Source organism: Diaphorina citri, unplaced genomic scaffold (genome assembly GCF_000475195.1).
Source record: "Diaphorina citri unplaced genomic scaffold, Diaci psyllid genome assembly version 1.1 scaffold1636, whole genome shotgun sequence".
Classification (NCBI taxonomy): Eukaryota; Metazoa; Arthropoda; class Insecta; order Hemiptera; family Psyllidae; genus Diaphorina; species Diaphorina citri.
Genome location: NW_007379062.1, coordinates 48,576 through 70,413, shown reverse-complemented (window position 1 = coordinate 70,413; position 21,838 = coordinate 48,576). Strand labels below are relative to the sequence as shown.

Here is a 21,838-nt window from a genome sequence, read left to right as displayed (position 1 = left end):
AATCTTATACTTGAATTAAGTAATCTTATACTTAATTGGACAAACAAAGTGAGTTTCAATATTTGGATTTTGCAATAATTTTCCTGCAAGTCTGGTTTCAAATTTGTTCCACCATAAATCTCAGTCCGTTTGATTTAAAAAATTTCAATGCATCAACACAGAGGAAATTCAGTCACTACACTTAGGTTCCTAACGTGTCACCAGTCCACTATAAACCACTAAGTAATTCAAAATTACTCAATCACATTGCTCAATACAACTTGGACTAACTTTAACCTCAAAGTGTCCTGAGCAAGAAATGAATAGTACAAACTTAGTAAGTAAGAGGTATGAAAATAGAGATAGTAAGAATTGTGTTTGTCTGTTACCTGGACTAGAGCTATGCAGTATATTGAAAATTCAATCCTACAATCCTTTCTCAATAGTTTTTGAGCCCAAAATTTAACGTTTCCCTTCTTTTTGGCTTCCTTGTTTTTAACAAAAATGAAAAAGAGATCATGGTTGAAATTAATGCCATGAACCTGTGATCTTTCCTCCTCAGTTAGGTGCACTTCGCCTCATGAGGACGACTGAGTAGCTACTTTAATCGAGTAGCGACCGATGGCGGCATTACCAGTGTAAAATGATGTATGAGTAGATAAAAATTAAGAAAACGAGGCACTTAGTAAGCTCTCTGCTTAGCCACAAAGATTAATTATTTGATTTTTTTTTTTCCAATCACCTTGTTTCCTTATGACTCCCCGAGGTAGAGTTACTATGGTGTACTTTATGTTTCTTGTGCCGTGAGTTCTGACCAGGGGCGGACACATTATCCTGACTATCGGGTTCGGACTCAGCCTCATCATCTGACTCGTAGTCCACCAGTTTGGTTCGCTTCACACCGGCCCTGAAAACACAAAGACAAGAAATTCAGTAGGAAGTACTATTGATTGAGTTCTATGAATGAGGGTACATCCGAACTTAATATTCTGTGAATGAGGGTAAGTAAGTACATCTTAATATTCTATGAATGAAAGACAGAAAAGGAAAAACAAGAAGAGAGAAAGTGGAAAACCTCTTTCTTTCTCTCTCTCTTTTTCTTTTCAGTCCTATGCTGGTGTATAAACACGTTATATTCTATTCTCTTTTATGTATTTTCATTTTTCTCTTTTTGCCACTTTTCTGTATATAAATAAGAGGACACAACGAAGCACAAATAAAATAAAAATTACTGTTAGGTATATTGAAAATTCAATCCTACAATCCTTTCTCAATAGTTTTTGAGCCCAAAATTTAACGTTTCCCTTCTTTTTGGCTTCCTTGTTTTTTTAACAGTGGACTCTAATGTAATCGACTTGATGTTTGAGTTTTTCGAGCTCAAATTGACATTCCTCTGTGAGTTTCGAGCCACATTTGACTTTTGTAAACCCTGACCTGTCGACTTTTTCAAACTATCGGCCAAACTTCGAGTCGATTTTCTCAAAATTGGAATTGTGTTCTTGCTTGAACTACTTGCAATTGTGGATTTTTTCACACTTGAAGTTGTGTTCTTGCTTGAACTATTCAAAATTGGGGCCGATTTTTTCAAATCGACCATCGTACTCTTTATCAATTTTTTCGGATTTGCACTTATGTTCTTGCTTAAGCCATTCAAAGTTGGTGACTTTTTCGAGTCGTCAACACAACTTTTAGTGGATTTTTTCATAAATAAAGTTGTGTTCTTGCTTGAAGCATTCACTTTTGGCAACAGTTTTACATGACCATTATTCATACTGTTCGGGACTAATTTCTTAGTGTGATCCAATTTCTTTCCGATTTTCGATTTCGTGTGGATTACATTCCGGTCAATCCTACCGTCTACATACCTCTGACTGGGTGATGGTGTATCACGACCGGCACTGTTCATCTTGGCTGGGGAGGGAGAACATGATCCTCCACTGGATTTCTTCAACACTGAGTTACCCGTCGACACTGACTTGTCTTCATTATTATCTGTGGAGTCGAGAAAATATTGATTTTTATAACTTCCTACACTGGCTGAAAACATTAGAGGAACGCTCCTATTTTTATTTATTTATTTTTTTTTTTTTCACTTTCTATTAGGTACTACAGTATAGCGAGCTATACTAGTAATGAAAGTATTTTCTTTCTCAAACTGCTGTCTGTTATTAATGTTCTTTTCTGTAAAGTTTAAAACTTACCTATTCCACCAGACCGCATACTTACCACGCGAGTAAAAAAGAAAAAAACAAGGATCAATTTTATGCTGAAAATGCTTGTTTTTGGAGCTACCTCTATTTTAACGTAGCTTTTTTTCTCCTTAATATTTTTACACCATTTTTGAACCAGGTCCTTTAGAAAAGAACACGATCATTAATTTACTACTTCACTTTTTACCCAAATGTAACAGTTCTATTACTTACCTATCTCTTTGCTGGGGGATGGTTTATGAGCTGAATTCCCGTTCTGTACGAGTTTACTAGGTGTTGATCCGTTAGCTGAATTCCCTGAGGCAGTACCATTACTAGTCGTGGTGGATCCTTTGATAAATGATGGTAGTGGAAGTTTGGACGGAGATGAAATGGGACCTGAAATAGAATACAATCGAATAGAACAGAATATACTAGTGGTTCTGTGAACTGTAGACCACACTCAGATTCTTTTGCATAAAATGAGACTTTGGCTAAATGGGTGACCCCTACGTAGTATACATGTGTATCAAAACAGAAATAAAAGTTAAAGTATCTACACGTCTTATGTAGGTACCTATATCAAAAAAAGAGGTGACAGTTCTTTTTTTATTATTTTTCTGTCAATCACTCTAAAGAATAAAATTGAAGGGTTGATTTTGAACATAAAAAAAAAACAGATGGAATAAAGTCAAACCTAGTAGATTAAGCAATCTTATACTTGAATTAAGTAATCTTATACTTGAATTAAGTAATCTTATACTTAATTGGACAAACAAAGTGAGTTTCAATATTTGGATTTTGCAATAATTTTCCTGCAAGTCTGGTTTCAAATTTGTTCCACCATAAATCTCAGTCCGTTTGATTTAAAAAATTTCAATGCATCAACACAGAGGAAATTCAGTCACTACATTTTGGTGCCTAACGTGTCACCAGTCCACAAAAACAGATTTACCAAGAATTGGGATTATTTTTGTAGATAGAACAAAAGGGTATACAAGGGTCATAAATGCGGTAATTTATCTATTATGTACCATGTTCAAAAGTTCGAGACCAAAATTGGACCTGGGACACCGAATTTCAAGGATCGAATTCATGAAAATCGGACCAGGCAATCGGGAGTTATAGCGGAACAAACAAACCCATAAACATGTAAACCAAATGCAAAATGGTCGAGTTAAAACTCAGACCTTCACTTCGTTCGGTCAAATAGAATATATCCTATTTATCCTGCCTGAATGACACTGAAATGTGCCTTTATTCCCGCAGACAAAGGTCTTATGTATGGGAGGTCCAATTTTTTTTTTAAGCCCGCGAAACCCGCGACCTAGCACGCTACGCTACCCTCCAAGGAAATGAGGCTGACTGCACAGTACCTACAATCTAAATAGTGGGGAGAAGATAAATAGGTACTCACCTTTCGAAGCTGCATGGACCAATTTGGAGCCCGTATTGGGCGCCTTCCCCGCACCATTCAGCAGAGGCAGCTTGGTACCCAACACAGAGGACGGGGTTCCATTAGGCGTCCCTCCACTACAAGATCCGTTCACAAGTTTAGATCCGTTCACAGCGTTCGTCGATCCGTTCAATTTCCCAGGGGAGGGCGTTCCATTGCTGCCAAACTTCCCATTACTGACATTCCCCGATGTTGCCGAAGAGTTGCCAAATTTGGCGTTCCCTGAAGATACCGAGGACGCATTGCTGCCAAACTTCCCGCTACTGGTCAACTTGGCAACGTCGATGTTAGTACTGACGGTGGAACTTATAATGTTAGAATTAGGACGGACTTGGTGAGGTAGCAGAGGACCAATCAGCTTGCGAGGTGAGGGACTAGCACCGGCATTACTATTATTATTATTGTTGTTGCTCGTTGAAGCCAAACCTAGAAGGAAGGGGAGAGACTTTGTTAGTTTGTATAGATTCTTGTATAAATTAGAATATCAGTCAAGAGGTGTCGAATTAGATCATTTTCTCATTCTCCCCGAATGAAAAGTCCCTATACTCCCGCAGGTCTAAACAAATTAGTAGTAAATTGGACAGCATTAAGCAATTAAGCAGAAAAGAACTTGGGGGGAATTGCCTCACAGAATAATAATAATAATAAGTTTATTCTTTCATTCTTTACATATTCTTCATCATCCCTGTAAGTACTTCTGTACTTTTAGGGACCATAACTTATTGGAAAGGTATTACCTAAGTAGGTAATTTGTTTTAAGTAAAACTTTTACAAATGTTCCCATTAAAAAAAAAACTAAATTTTCATGTCACTACCAAGACTCAAACCCAAGGCCCCCACATTACAAGTCTAATGTTCTACCTCTGTTAGTAGTTTATTCTTTCATTCTTTACATATTCTTCATCATCCCTGTAAGTACTTCTGTACTTTTAGGGACCATAACTTATTGGAAAGGTATTAATTTGTTTTAAGTAAAACTTTTACAAATGTTCCCATTACAAAAAAAAAACTAAATTTTCATGTCACTATAGAGACTCAAACCCAAGGCCCCCACATTACAAGTCCAATGTTCTACCTCTGTTAGTTGGTATAATGGAACAACTTGTTCTAAGCTGACAGTATAAATAGAGCACAACTGTATAATTGTATACCTCTGAACTACAGGGACAACAACTCACCATTTCATCATCAAAGTAATGATAGGACCCACTGGAAGTGGATCCTATACATGTGTAATGCCCCGAGTCTGGACTAGAGCCGTGATGTATAACAGCCGACACTAACTTGTATTTGAGCTGCGAGTGAGACATGCGACAATGCATGAACTTGCCAAACTCCAAGTGAAGAGGAACTTGGACCGAGCGAGAGTTCTTCAGACCATGGTAGTTGAAGCTAAGGTGAGAATAGAAACACAGACCACATAAGACAAGATAATTTTATCTCAAAATCTGATTTAGATTGGCCTGTATGAGACCTCCTAAGACCCAGAATCAAATGAGAAAATTTTCCTTTGAGTTGAACACATTTACCAAATTTATCCAAAATAAGACAAATCAAACTGACAAAATCAAGTTACAAGATATTAAATCTACCAATCTATTGAAACATTACATTGAAATCAGCTTACCGTTTCAATTGAAGCCGAAGCACATTGGGAGGTTTGTCCACACTGAACCGTTTGGTTGCCTCCACCTTGCGACCACACTTCTCACATCGGTACAAATTGTCTCCGCCCAAATATTCCTTGGCAAAGAAATGTCCGAGTGCCTCATCCAGACTGGATGACTGACGGATGTCAAGCGACAATTCCAGACTGTGTGTGTATGATGTGGATATGTGAGCGATCATCAAGCCCCCAGTTGAAGTGGATATTGTGCAGTTACATGTGACCGCTATACAAAAACCTGTTCATCATCATCATCATCATCATCATCATCATAATAGAAAGTAAAAAGTACTGATAAAAGTGAAAATTTTCCCATTTGATTAGTTTTCTAGATACAAAGTGAAACTTGGATATGTGGGAGCAAGAGTTGCATGTTACTTCTGTACGCAGGTAGGTGCCAAACAGCTGATAGATAGGAGTGGTCTCTTTTGAGGCAGAGTCCAACCTAGAATGGAACAAACATTGAGTGGATATGTGGGAGCAAGAGTTGCATGTTACTTCTGTACGCAGGTAGGTGCCAAACAGCTGATAGATAGGAGTGGTCTCTTTTGAGGCGGAGTCCAACCTAGAATGGAACAAACATATAGTTTTAATAAGGGCATAATACAAGAATAAAAGGAACAATAAAATGTGTAGCTTTTAAATATTTTCATTGAAGAAAATAAAGAATGTGACTTTGGTGGTGTTAATCTTGTAACAAAAGGAATCACTGAACAAAACAAACTTGAGAGAAATAATCTCATTAATTGAAAAGGTAACTTACTTGTTAGAGCTAGGGATGGCTTTCAGGTAACTCTTCTGTATGCCTTCAATGAGGTACGTGAGAAACTCATGGCTGTCTTCCTGCCGGTGATGTTCCAAGTGACGAGCAATCAACTTCAACTTCTTGATAATCAATTCAGGACGGATGGCGGAACCAGATTTGGCCTGACAGTGAGCAAGTGTCTTTCTCATTGCACACACCAAACATTCAAACTGGTAGCCGCTTTGCTTTTCACACAAGGTTTGATGTTCCGTGTCATTCAGGAGCCAATTGTGAAATGAAGGAATGTGGAAGAGAGCCTGGGAGAAAGGAAAAATGTGATGTTCCGTGTCATTCAGGAGCCAATTGTGAAATGAAGGAATGTGGAAGAGAGCCTGGGAGAAAGGAAAAATGTAAAATGAATATTATTATTTATTTATTTATTATGGGACTGGTTGCTCCTCTCCCAAGAGAGTATGCAATTAACACTGCAACCTCTGTAGATCTATTGTGACCAGTATTTTTTCCCCTGCCCAAGCTGCTATACCCTGGCCTTGATGGAACCTAGAAGTACCCACGTGTTTTGGCACTAAAATCTGACCATCGAAAATTTGACCCGATTACATTACTTTCCTTCCTATAGGATAAGGAAAGTAAAAAAACCCACGCTGAGGCTTGGGGTTAGGGGCAACTATCCCTAAAATTTGGGTTCAGCTAGTACAAATCTACGAAAACATAGGAAATCCGCGCCATCGGAATCGTTTCCGAAAGGAAAATACACCTTTAAAGACATAGTAGGTAGTAGAGATTACCTTACCAGCCAAATAATATCAGCCGAGGTGAAGGTAAAGAAAGAACTGGATTGGGTGATGGTGGTGGTTGTGTCTTGGCAATTCCAAATTTGTTGATTAGATGATGTGATAATCCCCCCACATCCAAACCACAGAGAGAGAGAGAGAGAGAGAAAAAAACAGATGGTGGGAGGGTGAGAGAGACAGAAGAGGGAGGGAGGAAGAGAGACAAAGAGAAAGATACAGTAAGGAACCCAAGGATATAGGGAAAAACATTTGGAAGAAAAAGATATGAAAAGAGGAAAACAGACTTAGTTGCTGACTAAACATCTGAACAACTAGGACCATAAAACGTAATCGCAGGCAGTTTTATGAATGAGTGAGGAGTGAGTGAATCAAGGATTGGGCGCTACAAGTGGTAGTACAAAAATGAGTATTTGAGGGCTATGAATGAACGAGCAAGTGAGAGAGAGGAAGGAGAGAATGCTGTACAAAGGAACCTAAGGACAGAAGGAAAAATATCAAGAGGTAAAAAAAAGAAGAGGAAACGTAATCGCAGACACTTTTATGAATGAGTGAGGAGTGAATGAATCAAGGATTGGGCGCTACAAGTGGTAGTACAAAAATGAGTATTTGAGGGCTATGAATGAACGAGCAAGTGAGAGAGAGGAAGGAGAGAATGCTGTACAAAGGAACCTAAGGACAGAAGGAAAAATATCAAGAGGTAAAAAAAAGAAGAGGAAACGTAATCGCAGACACTTTTATGAATGAGTGAGGAGTGAATGAATCAAGGATTGAGCGCTACAAGTGGTGGTACTACAAATGAATAGTATTTAGGACTAAGAATGAATGAATGAATGAATGAATGAATGAATGGATGAGCAATTGAGTGAGTGAGAAAGAAAGTAAGAAATAGAAAAAGAGAGAGAAGGAGGAAGGGAGGGAGAGAAAAGTTATACAAAGGAACGTACAGACAGAAGGAACAATATTGGAAAATCGAGGGAAAAAGTAAGTAATCGCAGAGCGAGACAAAAAATGAATATTAAATGCACAAAGATATCTTGTATTAAAATACAAAACTTTGTATCCAGGTTTACATGTTGAATCAAAGTGAAACTTGGGCTAAAGACTTTAGAGTAAAGAAGAAAGATAAGACTTACTTGTAAACAGGAGTTGAGGTAGCATGTGTTGATAGCATTGACTAATCCTGCTCCTGCTGGTACTCTGCCCTGCCAGCCAAGTGTTATCTTGTTTGGAGAATATAAAATCTCTTTTGGCTTGGGCAACAAACATTTACTATTTCCATTGCTTGAACTGTCTTTACTAGACAGTGACTTTCGTTCATTTGAAGGGGGACTTGACACATTGTTGAGAGATAGTTTGCTTTTGCTATACGTTGAACAAATACTGTTGATGTTGGAGTGGATATCATTAGAACTTAATGTGTGATATTTGCTTTTAATGTCAAACTTTACCGAGGGTTTGTCAAATTTGATAAAATCCAATCTTGTTGCCAAAATGGTTTGGGATGTATGATCTACATTCTGGAACTTATTGCTGGAATATCCATGTAAACTGTTGGGGCCTGATGAATTCTTGACAAAAGCAAGAGATCTCTCAATAGGTGTGGAAACATAACTTGCTGCAGGCATGTTGTAATGGAGTTTTTACGTTGAATGTGAACACAATAGCTGGTGTGTAATGGGGATCAATATTGATCCACAAATAGGCAGCTTGTTATTACATGTGTTGAGAATCCATTTAAATTACAATATTCCACATTATGAATGACATTTTGATGAGTAAAATAAGCCTATTAGAAAATTTACAAGCCTGAAACAGAAAATGAAAGATTGTTTATCAAAATTTGGGCCAGATACTTGGGTAAATAATATTAATAAAAATTTTATTTTTCCATATCAATTAATTGAAAAAAAAAATAATAAAAAAAAAAATACAAGTAGAAAAAAACAGGCATTGGATTCAAATCTGGTGGTACATACACATTGGTATAATATATTGGACGAGTTTTTTTTACTCATTTCATCCAACCGGTTGGAACCGTTTGGTCCAATAATGCTGTTTGAATACTCATTGTTTACAAGAGTGATGTCATTCATTTCACTGTATGAGTTTGAAAACTCATTGTATCTTCAAACCGGTTATAACCTTTCAGCTCACCAGATCAACCTTCAAATTTCGCAATTGATACAGTTTGTTTACATTTTTTTTGTTTTTGTTTATTTTATTTTTTTTTTTTTTTCAGAAATTTGAATGGAAGGAAGTCTTTTAAAAACTTGTCTTTTTACTTTTTTTTTTCATTCTTGTCAGATTTTTTTATACCCTCAACATATGATCAACTGCAACAGTTTTAATACTCGTTGCAAGGTTAATCGTTTAATGAATGACGTCATCACCGCGACCACCGCAAACCCTAACCGATTTGACTATGCAATGAGTATTCAAACTTGCCCATTATTCTCAGCAAGATCTCATGGTCATTTGATAGGTATGTTTGAAAAGAGAGGGAATTTAACATTTCTCAACAAATAACAGATGGTAGTACTACAAATGAGTAGTATTTCAGGACTATGAATGAATGTGTGAGTGAGAAAGAAAGAAAGTGGTAGTACTACAAATGAGTAGTATTTCAGGACTATGAATGAATGTGTGAGTGAGAAAGAAAGAAAGAGAGAGAGAGAGAGAGAGAGATTACCTTGGCAACAAGAGGGCAAGTCTCACAAGCGTGACCTAGGTGTGAAATGCGAACTCGGGGGAGTTGGGGTCAGCCTGGCTGTGGTGGCAACCAGATCTGAAAGCAACATTTCAGACTTCATATTACCCCGCTGTACCCTATTCCACCTGCTTTATATTACCCCTCTGTACCTTGGTCTCCCTGCCTCCCAACAAATGAAGTCCTTCCCAACAACCCCCAACAAAATTAAACCCTTTCCAACATCCCCAAACTGATTAAAACCCCATTTTTCCCCCTTTTAGACAGTTTAACATAACATGACACCATATCGATCGACATGGACTGGGAACCCATTTAGGTCGTTCGTTCTCGGAACGGCTGGCTTTCGTAACTCGATTCTATCAAACCTCTTGAAAAAAGAGGCTGTGGTTCAGTTAATGTCGATCGACCAGTGTGTCTCAACCCAAATACTATTTTTAAAATGACTATTTTATATTATTTTATAGGGGTAAAAGTAAAAAATAATATTTATAGGGGTAAAAGTAAAAAATAATATAAAATAACCGGACTTCCCATAGTGTTGCTGGTAAATCTCAATAGTTGTCAGGGTAACACTTGAAGGAATAAAGTCAAACCTAGTAGATTAAGCAATCTTATACTTGAATTAAGTAATCTTATACTTGAATTAAGTAATCTTATACTTAATTGAACAAACAAAGTGAGTTTCAATACATATTTGGATTTTGCAATAATTTTCCTGCAAGTCTGGTTTCAAATTTGTTCCACCATAAATCTCAGTCTGTTTGATTTAAAAAATTTCAATGCATCAACACAGAGGAAATTCAGTCACTACACTTAGGTTCCTAACGTGTCACCAGTCCACTATAAACCACTAAGTAATTCAAAATTACTCAATCACATTGCTCAATACAACTTGGACTAACTTTAACCTCAAAGTGTCCTGAGCAAGAAATGAATAGTACAAACTTAGTAAGTAAGAGGTATGAAAATAGAGATAGATAGTAAGAATTGTGTTTGTCTGTTACCTGGACTAGAGCTATGCAGCGAGGAATTGAGATGATGTGAGGAGCTCGGTAGCAGCTCGTAGATAACCACATATGCATTGGTCAGTTGTTGCAGGTTCGATGCTCGGACCTGGAAAGAAAACCAAAGACTGAATTGAAGGTTGGTTTGGTGGAGGGCACGGTATTGCCAAGTCAAATAAATTACTTTCTTTGGTTATAGGTATACAAAGTAAAAAAGGAGGACAAGGTAGGAGGAAGCCAGAAATTTGAAATAATAATAATAATAATAAGTTTATTCTTAAATAACAGAAAGTATGCAATGCAAAACTTCTATTATCATCAGTTTGATTCATTAGTTTCTACAAACTCATTTCCTAATTAAAACCGTATGCACAAACACACCAGTGAGACAGTGCAAAAACTTTCCAAATCCAATCTATTGTGAAATACCTACATTGATACTATTGAATATCAGGAAATGGGTCAACACCAGTTTCAGCTCACCAGATCAACCTTCAAATTTCGCAATTGATACAGTTTGTTTACATTTTTTTGTTTTTGTTTATTTTATTTATTTATTTTCAGAAATTTGAATGGAAGGAAGTCTTTTAAAAACTTGTCTTTTTACTTTTTTTTTTTTTCATTCTTGTCAGATTTTTTTATACCCCTAACATATGATCAACTGCAACAGTTTTAATACTCGTTGCAAGGTTAATCGTTTAATGAATGATGTCATCACCGCGACCACCGCAAACCCTAACCGATTTGACTATGCAATGAGTATTCAAACTTGCCCATTATTCTCAGCAAGATCTCATGGTCATTTGATAGGTATGTTTGAAAAGAGAGGGAATTTAACATTTCTCAACAAATAACAGAAAGTATGCAATGCAAAACTTCTATTATCATCAGTTTGATTCATTAGTTTCTACAAACTCATTTCCTAATTAAAACCGTGTGCACAAACACACCAGTGAGAAAGTGCAAAAACTTTCCAAATCCAATCTATTGTGAAATACCTACATTGATACTATTGAATATCAGGAAATGGGTCAACAGTTCTAGACCTTGAGAAATTTTGGCTATCCATGCTTCATGTTCTACAAGGACATGTGAATTGTGAATATTGAATAGAATACCATGAGAGAAAGGTACAAATGTGTTTCATGGAAAATATTGATTAAACATTTTGGAAGCAGTAAAGGCTAGAAATTTCTCACAGCATGCAATGTTGTACTGACGGCATACGGCTTAACCTTAAAATTGCTATCACATTGGAGGGTGCACAACTTACCCAAGAATTAGAAGTGACAGCAGTCCAGATGTGAAAAAGCACAATTTAATGAGTAATTTCACAGAAAAAGGCAAAAGTTTTTGATGAATATAAAAGTAAAAGATAAATAAATTGTTTATTTATAAAAAGAAAAGAATGCTTCCGCTGCTTCCGCAAAAACCGGGGTGTTGAAACTTTTTTCACATACAAGATGGCCGCCACGAAAAAGACGTCAATACGACAGTGTTGTCAGATCGGTACATTATTGATAACAAATTTACTGCCAAAAATAGCCGTAAAAAGTCGAACTTTTTCATCTATTTTCTTAAAATTAAATACAGGATGGATTTAATTTTTATAGCAAGTGGGCTCCATAACCAAATTTGAATTCAAATTTTTATTTGGCTAATCCTGCTAAAGTCGAAAGGCAGATTCCCGCACTGCCAAAAATAGCCGTAAAAAGTCGAACTTTTTCATCTATTTTCTTAAAATTAAATACAGGATGGATTTAATTTTTATAGCAAGTGAGCTCCATAACCAAATTTGAATTCAAATTTTTATTTGTCTAATCCTGCTAAAGTCGAAAGTCAGATTCCCGGGACCTTGTTTCCCTACGGCTAAAGTTACTGCTACAAGAGGATCGTATAAACGCCGCTTTCACCATCTGCGTCTGCCAACCAATGAAAAACGAGATTACAAACAGAAGAATTTCATTGGTTGAAATATAAACTGGCCTTATCTCCCGCGAAATTTCAAATTTGTTTATTCTTAAGGCTGTGTTTATGAACAGGGCTGAGATGAGCTCGGACGACGTGAGATAGCTGTCCCGGCGGCAATTTTTAAAATTCATTTTATATTTATTTTTGTTTGCTTTGTATTGTAATTTGCTTGTTTTTAATAGCTAATATAAATGAAAAGTATAATATAAACGTGCAAACTAAAGATAAAAATTAAAAAATGAATTCAGATTGTACAAGTTGCGGAAAAAAAATCAAAAATTCGAATTTCCCGCCAACTTTACACGCAAAAAGTCCGACGATGTCCTACGATGGCCCTGTTCATAACCACGGCCTAACAATTTACAATTTATTAAAAAAAAATAGTATAGTAAATAGTATTCTCTATTCTCTGATTCTGATTCTCTCAGTGCTTTGAAATCCCTGGAAAGTCCCAACCCTTCTTCTCCTTTAACCTTACAGATTTTAAATACATTGGACTTGTTAACGTCCTGCCAACATCAGATTCTGAAAGCCGGACTGTTGTAGTCAAGCAATGTCATTGTTGCACGGCCAAGCAAGTCTCTCTTCTTCTTTTAACATCTTGATTTCCTTCTGCTGGATCCCCAGTCACAAGGGGATAAAAGGCAATGAGATTATTGATAAACTAGCCAGAGAAACCTCCTCTGCTCAACCTCTAAATTTATTAAATCATATTGACATACCTACATAAATCATACTCCCCCTTAAACAATTTGAGCTTGTTATCCTTGGGTGTTTTAGATACTGGTGGAAAAGCACGGATAAAATTTTCACTCGGAGAAGGATTTTGAGAATTGCATCTTTTATAGGGGGTTAATAGGTGTATAAGCGACGAGTGTTATAAACCACAATTAATACACTGGCCATACACCGGTAAAAAACTGCAACACCGGAGAACCGTTTATTTTTTTTTTCAAAATGGCCGCAATTTGAAATTTTTACATATATGAATTTTTTGATTTATTTTTTCAAAGTGAATTTTGTGAAGTTGAAAGTCACCGCTATTTCTTTTAAAATGGGAAAGCAGATTGTTTTCATCTGGCAACCCTGAAGAAAATTTTCTGTTGTAGTTGAGTGCGAATATTTGAATTTAGTAAAATATCGTCTTGAGAACATCTTGGTCGTTTTGGCAGAGTTTTGGATAATTTGACTGTGAAAATTCAGTGAAGGAAAGCTTTTTAGCCTGTATTCTTGTAGAAAGTGTTAGTAATACCTTTCAGACTGTATCCTTGCCATCGGAAAATCACTTTATGGAAGCTCCAAGAGAAGTGTTTTTCTTTGCTCGGTAAGTGTTTTATTACCAATGGTCTAGCTTGCAGGTGTAGCTATTAATAGTACTCAGAGGTTTAGACCTCTTGCCATTCTCACAGGTAAATCTCAAAGAACATTTTATAGTTTTATAGTAAAACCAGCAGTTACCCTGGTAGGAGGGTTGTTTGAGAAAAAGTACCTATGTAGGTATAGGTACATGAATGAAAATGAAAAAAGTAGGTACCTATGTACATGAATAAAATGAAAATCCTTTTTTCATGAAGATGAAATCCGCCCCGGGCGGGAATCGAACCCGCGGCCTAGCGCTTAAAAGGCAGACGCACTACCAACTAAGCTAACTAGGCTGGCTAATGAACTCTTTTGATTCGCTAAATTCGCTTTCTTTTAGTAGCAAGTACTAGAATGTTTAATTTCGATAGTAAAACACACTGCAATGTCACAAATCTAAACGTAGGAAGTAGGAACACGAACACAGTAGTCATGTCAGGTACCTATTCCACAAACAGCTGCACTCCTTGAAAAATTGACAAACGATACTAGGTACGTTTTCTACACAAACCTGGAGTAAGAAGGGAGTGTGTAATGTGGGGTCGTCCAGGTAGCAGCAGAGTGTATGTTAAAGTATACCAAGTACATAGTACATACCAACAGACACAGACTCTAGTAAGTTCACATTAGTCTACAACACTGTCCCGCCTTTGCATCCCCTATCACCTGATCCTCTTCCGTGTTACCTGAGAGAGAAAAAGGGACAAATAGATATTATTAATTAAAGGTATTCGTTCCAGAACAGTACGATTTAAATCCTTTTTTTTTCACTTTTTAACATCTTGATTTCCTTCTGCTGGATCCCCAGTCACAAGGGGATAAAAGGCAATGAGATTATTGATAAACTAGCCAGAGAAATCTCCTCTGCTCAACCTCTAAATTTATTAAATATAAATCATACTCTAAAAAACTCTATTTTTAAAATTTGGGATTCAAAATGGAAAGAATTAAGCCCTAATAAATCCAAACTTAGAGAGATACAAGACACTATTTTTCCAACCTCAAAACTCATAGAGAAGAAATAGTCATCACTAGGCTTCGCATAGGACACTCTCGCTTAACTCATGGTTACCTTATGTCCAAAAATGATCCCCCTTCCTGTGCTTTCTGCCTATCTGAATTACTTACCTACCATAAAACATTTACTGATTACTTGTACCTCAAACCGTTTACACTCTATTAGATCAAAACATAATTTTGGCAGCTCACTTTCTATAGCCTTAGGTGATAACACCAACAACCTGACCAATGTTATTTTGTTTCTCAAAGACATATAGACCTTTACAAACATATCTAATTTTTTTTCTCCTACCACTCCCTTTCCTTGTCTTTAATCCACTCCTTTGTTGACATTACTTCATTGCCACTTTACTACCTGGCTGCCTGATCAACTATTCGTTCTCACAATGACCTGCCTCTGAATATAACTAACCCCCACCGTCAACAATCAGCGATCAGTGTGTGAAATGTGAATGGATCTTGATTTTATAATATAAGATCTTATATTATAAAAACAAGATCCATTCACTCATTCACATTTCACATTTTTTTTTTCAGTTGCGAAAATCGATTTTTATTAATTATCACGAAAACCGATTAATCGATTTTCATCATTTCCACTGGTCGCTACTGCAATAAAGTAGGTAGCCACTCAATTGTCCTCACGAGGCTGAGTGCACCCCGAACTTCAAGCACAGAGCCGAAAAAAAAAACTTCGACCCTGCCGAGAATCGAACCCAGGACCTCCGGGTTGAGAGTATGTGCTCTTGACTACTCACTCGGTCAAGCCATTAGCTGCTGCTATGTGTAGCTAAGGAGAGAATAGAATACAAACAAGTACTGTTCATCAGAATTTTTTCTTTCATTACAGTAAATAGAAAGTATTTTTCGTTTTGTTTTCACAGTGTTTTTCCACCCCAAATCAATAAGTAGGTATCTGAATTCAGGCTTGATACCAATTTTACCATTGTGTAATGTGTACCCAAGTAGTTGTTTACTTACAGGTGTAGCACCACTTGCAGGGTCCTTATACTCTAGATCCTGTCCCCTAGCCGCTTCAGCCGCCAAATCCTCTAACATTCTAGTCTCAGGGGCGGCCCGTGTCTCGTCTATCAGTGCTTGTGTTACGCCTCGTGCCGCCATTTCCGCCTCAATATGATCTAGAGCCGCCTCAGCCTCGCAGATATCATACGGCATGTTGCCGTCCGCGTTCACTGCGAGCAAGTTGGCACCACTGTAACACAGGGGACATTACTCTTGTGTTGATATTTTTTATGTAGTTGACAGAAAAATTGTACTGCCTAAGTAATAAGTAATGTTGGGAATTTTCAAACTTTGTTAGACTAAAACTCCATGGGCCTTAAAGCAATGTTTGAGTGAAAAAAATATCCAAAGCCATTTTTTTTTTTTTTTTTTTTTGGAAAAAAAAAAAAAAAAAAAAAAACAGGAAACAGTGGTTGTGTGGAGGAGCTCCTTTTAGAGGAACTTGCACCTGGACTTCTGATTATCTCTAGCAGACAATATACTACTCACTCAGGTGCCTGAGAAAATGAAAAACTTGGGAGAATTGTTAATGTTTTATTTCTGTTCAACAATGCTAACCATCGCAAGGGACCAGTATAAGGTCAGAGGTATAAACAAAAATGCTAATAGTAATCAGAGTGTGACTATGTAATCAATAAAAAAAAAACAAAAAAAAAAACAACAAAAAAAAACAAAAACAAAAAATAAAAAAACAAACAACAATCGTATATCACGCTGAAGTCAAATATTTGACCAAGGTAGATGTCCGCATGTGGCTGTGCATGGAGTGGTGTCGACTTTCACTATCTGGGCATTGCACATTGCTTTGATCAACCCCCAGGTGCTTCTCATTTCCTCGTTATTGCAATGCAGGCACTGGTGTAATGCTGGTCAGCCCATGCTTCAGTTAGTTGAGGTGAGGACTTACACCTAAAAACAAAGGGATTATTATTTACATTGTTTTATTACTAACTTAAGTCAGGTGGCTGTAGTACTCATCGTGGGCCATCAAGTCCTCATCAATATTTTTAGTGTTGGAATTTGAGGAAGTAATGTAGATGAGAGAAAACTTGCGATGTTCGTATTTAATCCTGTGTGAGTGAGGTTTTATCTTTTGACCAAGAGTCTTCTGAAGTTCCTGAATATCTTCTTGGAGCAGCTTCATAGTAGCATACAATTGTGCATGAAGTATAGATGTGTCGTTGTGGGTTTAGAGACCGCATGGTTGATCATTATTCTTGTTGGATTTCTAAGTTTGCCCTTCTTCCCGTCTCTTGTGCCGCAATTCTTCGCATGGTTTGAATGCGAGTCTCCTGGCCAGTTGCAAACGGTTCTGTTGTATCATGATGCTCAATGGAGCCATCTCCGCAATGAATGCGAGTGAATCCATGGCTGAAATAAATTCATCAATGGAAGTTAGGTATGTACCTAGGTACAATACTGTTTAAAAAAAAAAAAAAAAAAAAAAAAAAAAAACATGAGCAAATAAAGAATTTCAAAGTAAGAAATTCAACTTATAAATCAACAGGTTGTTGTATCAGTAAACATTTGATAATACTCTATAAATTTAATTACATTATTTTAAGTTTCAGATATACTTAAGTACTTATTTATTTCAGTGTAAAGACCTGTGCAAAAGGGCCTCAGTCGATGACAAAGGTTCAGTTTTTCTTGTATAAACTAGTAACAATGCTTTGAATAGGTAAGAAGAATAAATAGGGTACAGATAACAATCAGAATAAAATAATAAAATACACTATTTTGACAAAGCACAATTTGGTACTCAATGCTCTGAAGCTTTGTGCACAAAATAGCATGCATACCATGGTAAGTGAAAGTATTGAGAACAATAGAAGTTCAACAGGATATGTGGCATTTCTGAGTGAGTATCAATGGGCAAATAACATTGCTTTGTGCACAAAATAGCATGCATACCATGGTAAGTGAAAGTATTGAGAACAATAGAAGTTCAACAGGATATGTGGCATTTCTGAGTTAGTATTAATTTGCAGGGCAAATAACATTTGTACATTATCTGACATTCCACTACTTACCTTGTTAGAGCTGACGATATACAGAGCTTATGAGAAAGACAATAGAGTTTTCCCACTGAGAGAAAAGTGAATGGAATGGAAATAGAAAGAAGTAACTGTAAATCTTGACACTCCCCTGTCACTCAAACAGTTAGGAGAAATGTGAGATTCCTTTGTAAAAAGTCATGGTTTTTGTGGCGTAGACCGATGATATAAGCTTCTTGAACAAAAGTTTTGCCAAAATCTTCCCTAAAAAATGAAATTAAAGCTTTTTTTTTTAAATTAAAAGACACCATTCAGTTGTTACACTTCAACACCTTCCCATGGTACAAAATTTGAATTTTCGGGGGTTCAGCGACCGTTCTCTCATCGCATGTTTCCGGTGAACATCGGAAAAAGTTGTGCTCGAACATTTTTTGAAACAGTGTTGCAAACTAGTGCATGAGCATAGAACGAGGAACGAGCATAGCTACATCGAGGGTGTGTTTATGAACAGGGCTGAGATGAGCTCGGACGACGTGAGATAGCTGTCCCGGCGGCAATTTTTAAAATTCATTTTATATTTATTTTTGTTTGCTTTGTAATTTGCTTGTTTTTAGTTCTCGTATTTAGGGGGGGGGGCGAGGGGGCCCAGTCCTCACCCCCGAGCTTCATTTTCCCCCTTTTCTGAACGTCAGACTCCGAAAATTTGGGGTCGAGGGGTCCGACCACCCCCCTTTTTTTTCTCTTGTACTTTTGTACTGTGGGCCAGACTCAAAATTTCGACGTTCTGAAAAGTTTAGGTTACTTTACTACGTTTGCGATCTGGAGTAAAAATTGAGTGCCATATCCACAGCAAGGAGGAAGGATTTATTTGTTTCTTTCATTTTCATTACTCGGTGCATAACTTTATTTTTGAAGCATTAATATAGATTTTACAATCTGGCAACAGTGTTCAGTAATTTGTAAACAACCACATATCAGTGATGATTTGATGATAAGGAAAAAAAGTTGGGAATTTGGGAATCATTTCTACTAGTTTTTTATCTTTTCTTTTCCTGATTTAATTTGAAAATAATGCTTTTAAACCGAAAACCCTAGCCCTGTACAAGTTTCTGAGGATCTCCACACAAAAGCTGAAGTTTTCCTGATCTCTGTACCTTGCCAGTGTACCGTTTGGCGTTTACATCTCCTGAATTTTCAGGTAAGACCACACTATACACACCTTGAGTGAGCGACTAAACACCAAAAACCACTTGATTCTTCCTGTTCTTAAGCTAAGTGGCCACTGAAAACGATATTGCACAAGCTGTCTTGAGCAAGACACACACAAAGTCTCATTCAAATTCCTCTTTATTACTTCCTTTTTTTCCATTTCCCCCTGTTTTCCCCCCTTTCTTTCCACCCTTTGTTTTTGTATATAATTGGCAGCTCACTCACATTGTTGGCAGCTTGCAGTCTCAATCTAGCCTCCTCCAGGGTATCTTTCTTCGTAATGAGTACTTTGTCCCGTATGGATGTCCGACGTACACTCTGTGCCCGCGTATTGCTCATTCACATTTCATATTCACACACTGATCGCTCTATCTCGAGAACCACAACACCTAGAAAGCTGAAATTTGGTAGGAATATTCCTTGCGAAAATCTAAACCGATCCTGATATATGTTCCCCCATCACATCGCTTGTGGTGGCCCATCGCTTGGGTACGACTGAGGCAAGGATTTTTTATTTTAAGGAAAAAACCCTTTTTTTTTCACTTGTCTCACTCACATTGTTGGCAGCTTGCAGTCTCAATCTAGCCTCCTCCAGGGTATCTTTCTTCGTAATGAGTACTTTGTCCCGTATGGAAGTCCGACGTACACTCTGTGCCCGCGTATTATTACTCTGCGTTCGTTTGACGCGGCGACGCGTTGCTTCCGCCATCTTCTTGGATTCTTGTTCGGATTTCAACGCCAGAATGCGCTCGCGTAGTTCCGGATCCTCGCAGATGTCTGAATCATAGAGGAAGAGAGATTTTCATCAATATTTAGGTTAAAAAAAAGTGTGAACATAACACAACCTTAATGACAAAACCTGGGGAAAAATCACGAAATCTTCAGGAAAAAAAAATCCCGGAATTGTCAGAAAAAAATCTCGAAATCTTCAGGAAAAATTTCCGAAAAAGATGTATGTAGGTACAGGTACATTATGTACAATTGTACATACGTGTTAATCCCACTTTAATAAGGTTGAACTGGCATACTTTTTACGTCTTTTATCCATAAGAGATAATCACAATTTGGTTCAATTTTAACGAAATATTGAACTCGGGTAGCTACTTGGAATAAAAATACAAAATTTCATCTGTTTACAACAAACCGTTCTCGAGGTATCTTGTATGCGTAGTGCGTAGGTTTGCAACGTACATACATATTTAAGTACATTTTCCCCCGCCTAAATTTTTTAAATCAAAAGATCGCGTCCCCTTACCAGCCGGTGTCTCATCATGTTTTGTCTTAGCATTCAGATCAGCACCATTCTGTACGAGAATCTCCAATATATCCACATGACCCCAACACGCAGCAGCATGCACTGGCTGCCATCCATCCTTATCCTGCACATCCGTAGCTACATGATGCTGATCCAACAGATACTCTACTACACGGAGATAGCCATTAGCTGCTGCTATGTGTAGCTAAGGAGAGAATAGAATAGATTACTACATAATGCTGATCCAACAGATACTCTACTACACGGAGATAGCCATTAGCTGCTGCTATGTGTAGCTAAGGAGAGAATAGAATAGATTACTACATACACAAAGTCTCTTGAGTCTTGCTCAAGCTAACTTGAACACAGTAGAACCTCATTAGAGAGAGGGTTGCAGTCGGTGGAAATCTACTTTGTTTGGAGGTAAATAGGCACAAAGTCTCTTGAGTCTTGCTCAAGCTAACTTGAACACAGTAGAACCTCATTAGAGAGAGGGTTGCAGTCGGTGGAAATCTACTTTATTTGGAGGTAAATAGGTACCTACAATCATGAGTGTTTCCTGGGGTAGGTATCTCATTGAAAAACATCTGTGAAAGTATGCTGGTACTTACAAAGTGTCAGCATTACTTATTATCATGTTGTCCTTGAAATAATTTTACGAATATTGAGAATTGAGATAAACAATAATGTATCATTTTATTGATATTATCATAAAAAAAGAAACATCTCCAGAAAACATCACACTAGGGAACCCCTGCTCCATCTTCCAAGTTCAAACTTCTGGCCTTGTACCGGGTCCCTCGCAGCCTCAGGGACACTGCCCGTATTATTGCTATTTGCCAATAATGTATTATGTTATCCTTGGCATTATTGCAAACTACTTAGTGTTAATTTGAACCGGAGAACCTTGAGGTTACAAAGGAGATCTATGCAGCTTGCAATTTTTGTAAATCTCTCTTACAGAGTTATCATTTGAGTAAGACGGAGAACTGGACGTAACAAAACCCTATATGAATGTGGTAGCCCAATGCCACAGTCTGTGTAAGGTGTACCTTTGGCCAACACCTGAGAGCAGCCGCACGCGTTTCGTTCTTATTGGAACTCATCAGTTAGACATAGCTCTCAGGTGCTGGCCAAGAATTTGGAAGTGATATTTATACTTCAGAGATGGAAATTGTGGAGAAACGAGAACCTGCGTTTTCTATGTAAGATTTAATTTGTGTTGAGTGTTGTTGTGAGGCGCCACACAAACACCTGGGAGCAGCCTAAGACGCGTTTCGTTCTTATTGGAACTCATCAGTTAGACATAGCTCTCAGGTGCTGGCCAAGAATTTGGAAGTGATATTTATACTTCAGAGATGGAAATTGTGGAGAAACGAGAACCTGCGTTTTCTATGTAAGATTATATTTTGTGTTGAGTGTTGTTGTGAGCGCCACACA

The 21,838-nt window shown here is 37.4% G+C and overlaps 2 protein-coding genes across 2 annotated transcripts in view; one reads left to right on the top strand and one right to left on the bottom strand.

Moving 5' to 3' along the window:
- Nucleotides 1–21,838, bottom strand: part of LOC103516668 (protein phosphatase 1 regulatory subunit 12A) — a gene marked incomplete at its 3' end in the record, with an annotated part of 37,338 nt that overhangs the window by 10,778 nt on the left and 4,722 nt on the right. The window contains 12 exon segments of the mRNA XM_008481650.1: nucleotides 722–886; nucleotides 1,845–1,971; nucleotides 2,403–2,567; nucleotides 3,586–4,050; nucleotides 10,565–10,673; nucleotides 14,561–14,580; nucleotides 15,683–15,704; nucleotides 15,896–16,127; nucleotides 16,427–16,434; nucleotides 19,369–19,461; nucleotides 19,700–19,920; nucleotides 20,399–20,603. Of these exon segments, the coding sequence (XP_008479872.1) occupies nucleotides 722–886; nucleotides 1,845–1,971; nucleotides 2,403–2,567; nucleotides 3,586–4,050; nucleotides 10,565–10,673; nucleotides 14,561–14,580; nucleotides 15,683–15,704; nucleotides 15,896–16,127; nucleotides 16,427–16,434; nucleotides 19,369–19,461; nucleotides 19,700–19,920; nucleotides 20,399–20,603 (1,832 nt within the window).
- Nucleotides 18,915–21,838, top strand: part of LOC113470504 (ubiquitin conjugation factor E4 A-like) — a 29,465-nt gene continuing 26,541 nt past the window's right edge. Inside the window, exon 1 of the mRNA XM_026828996.1 lies at nucleotides 18,915–19,132. The gene's annotated coding sequence lies outside the window, so the exon portion shown is untranslated. The remainder of the gene's footprint in view (nucleotides 19,133–21,838) is intronic.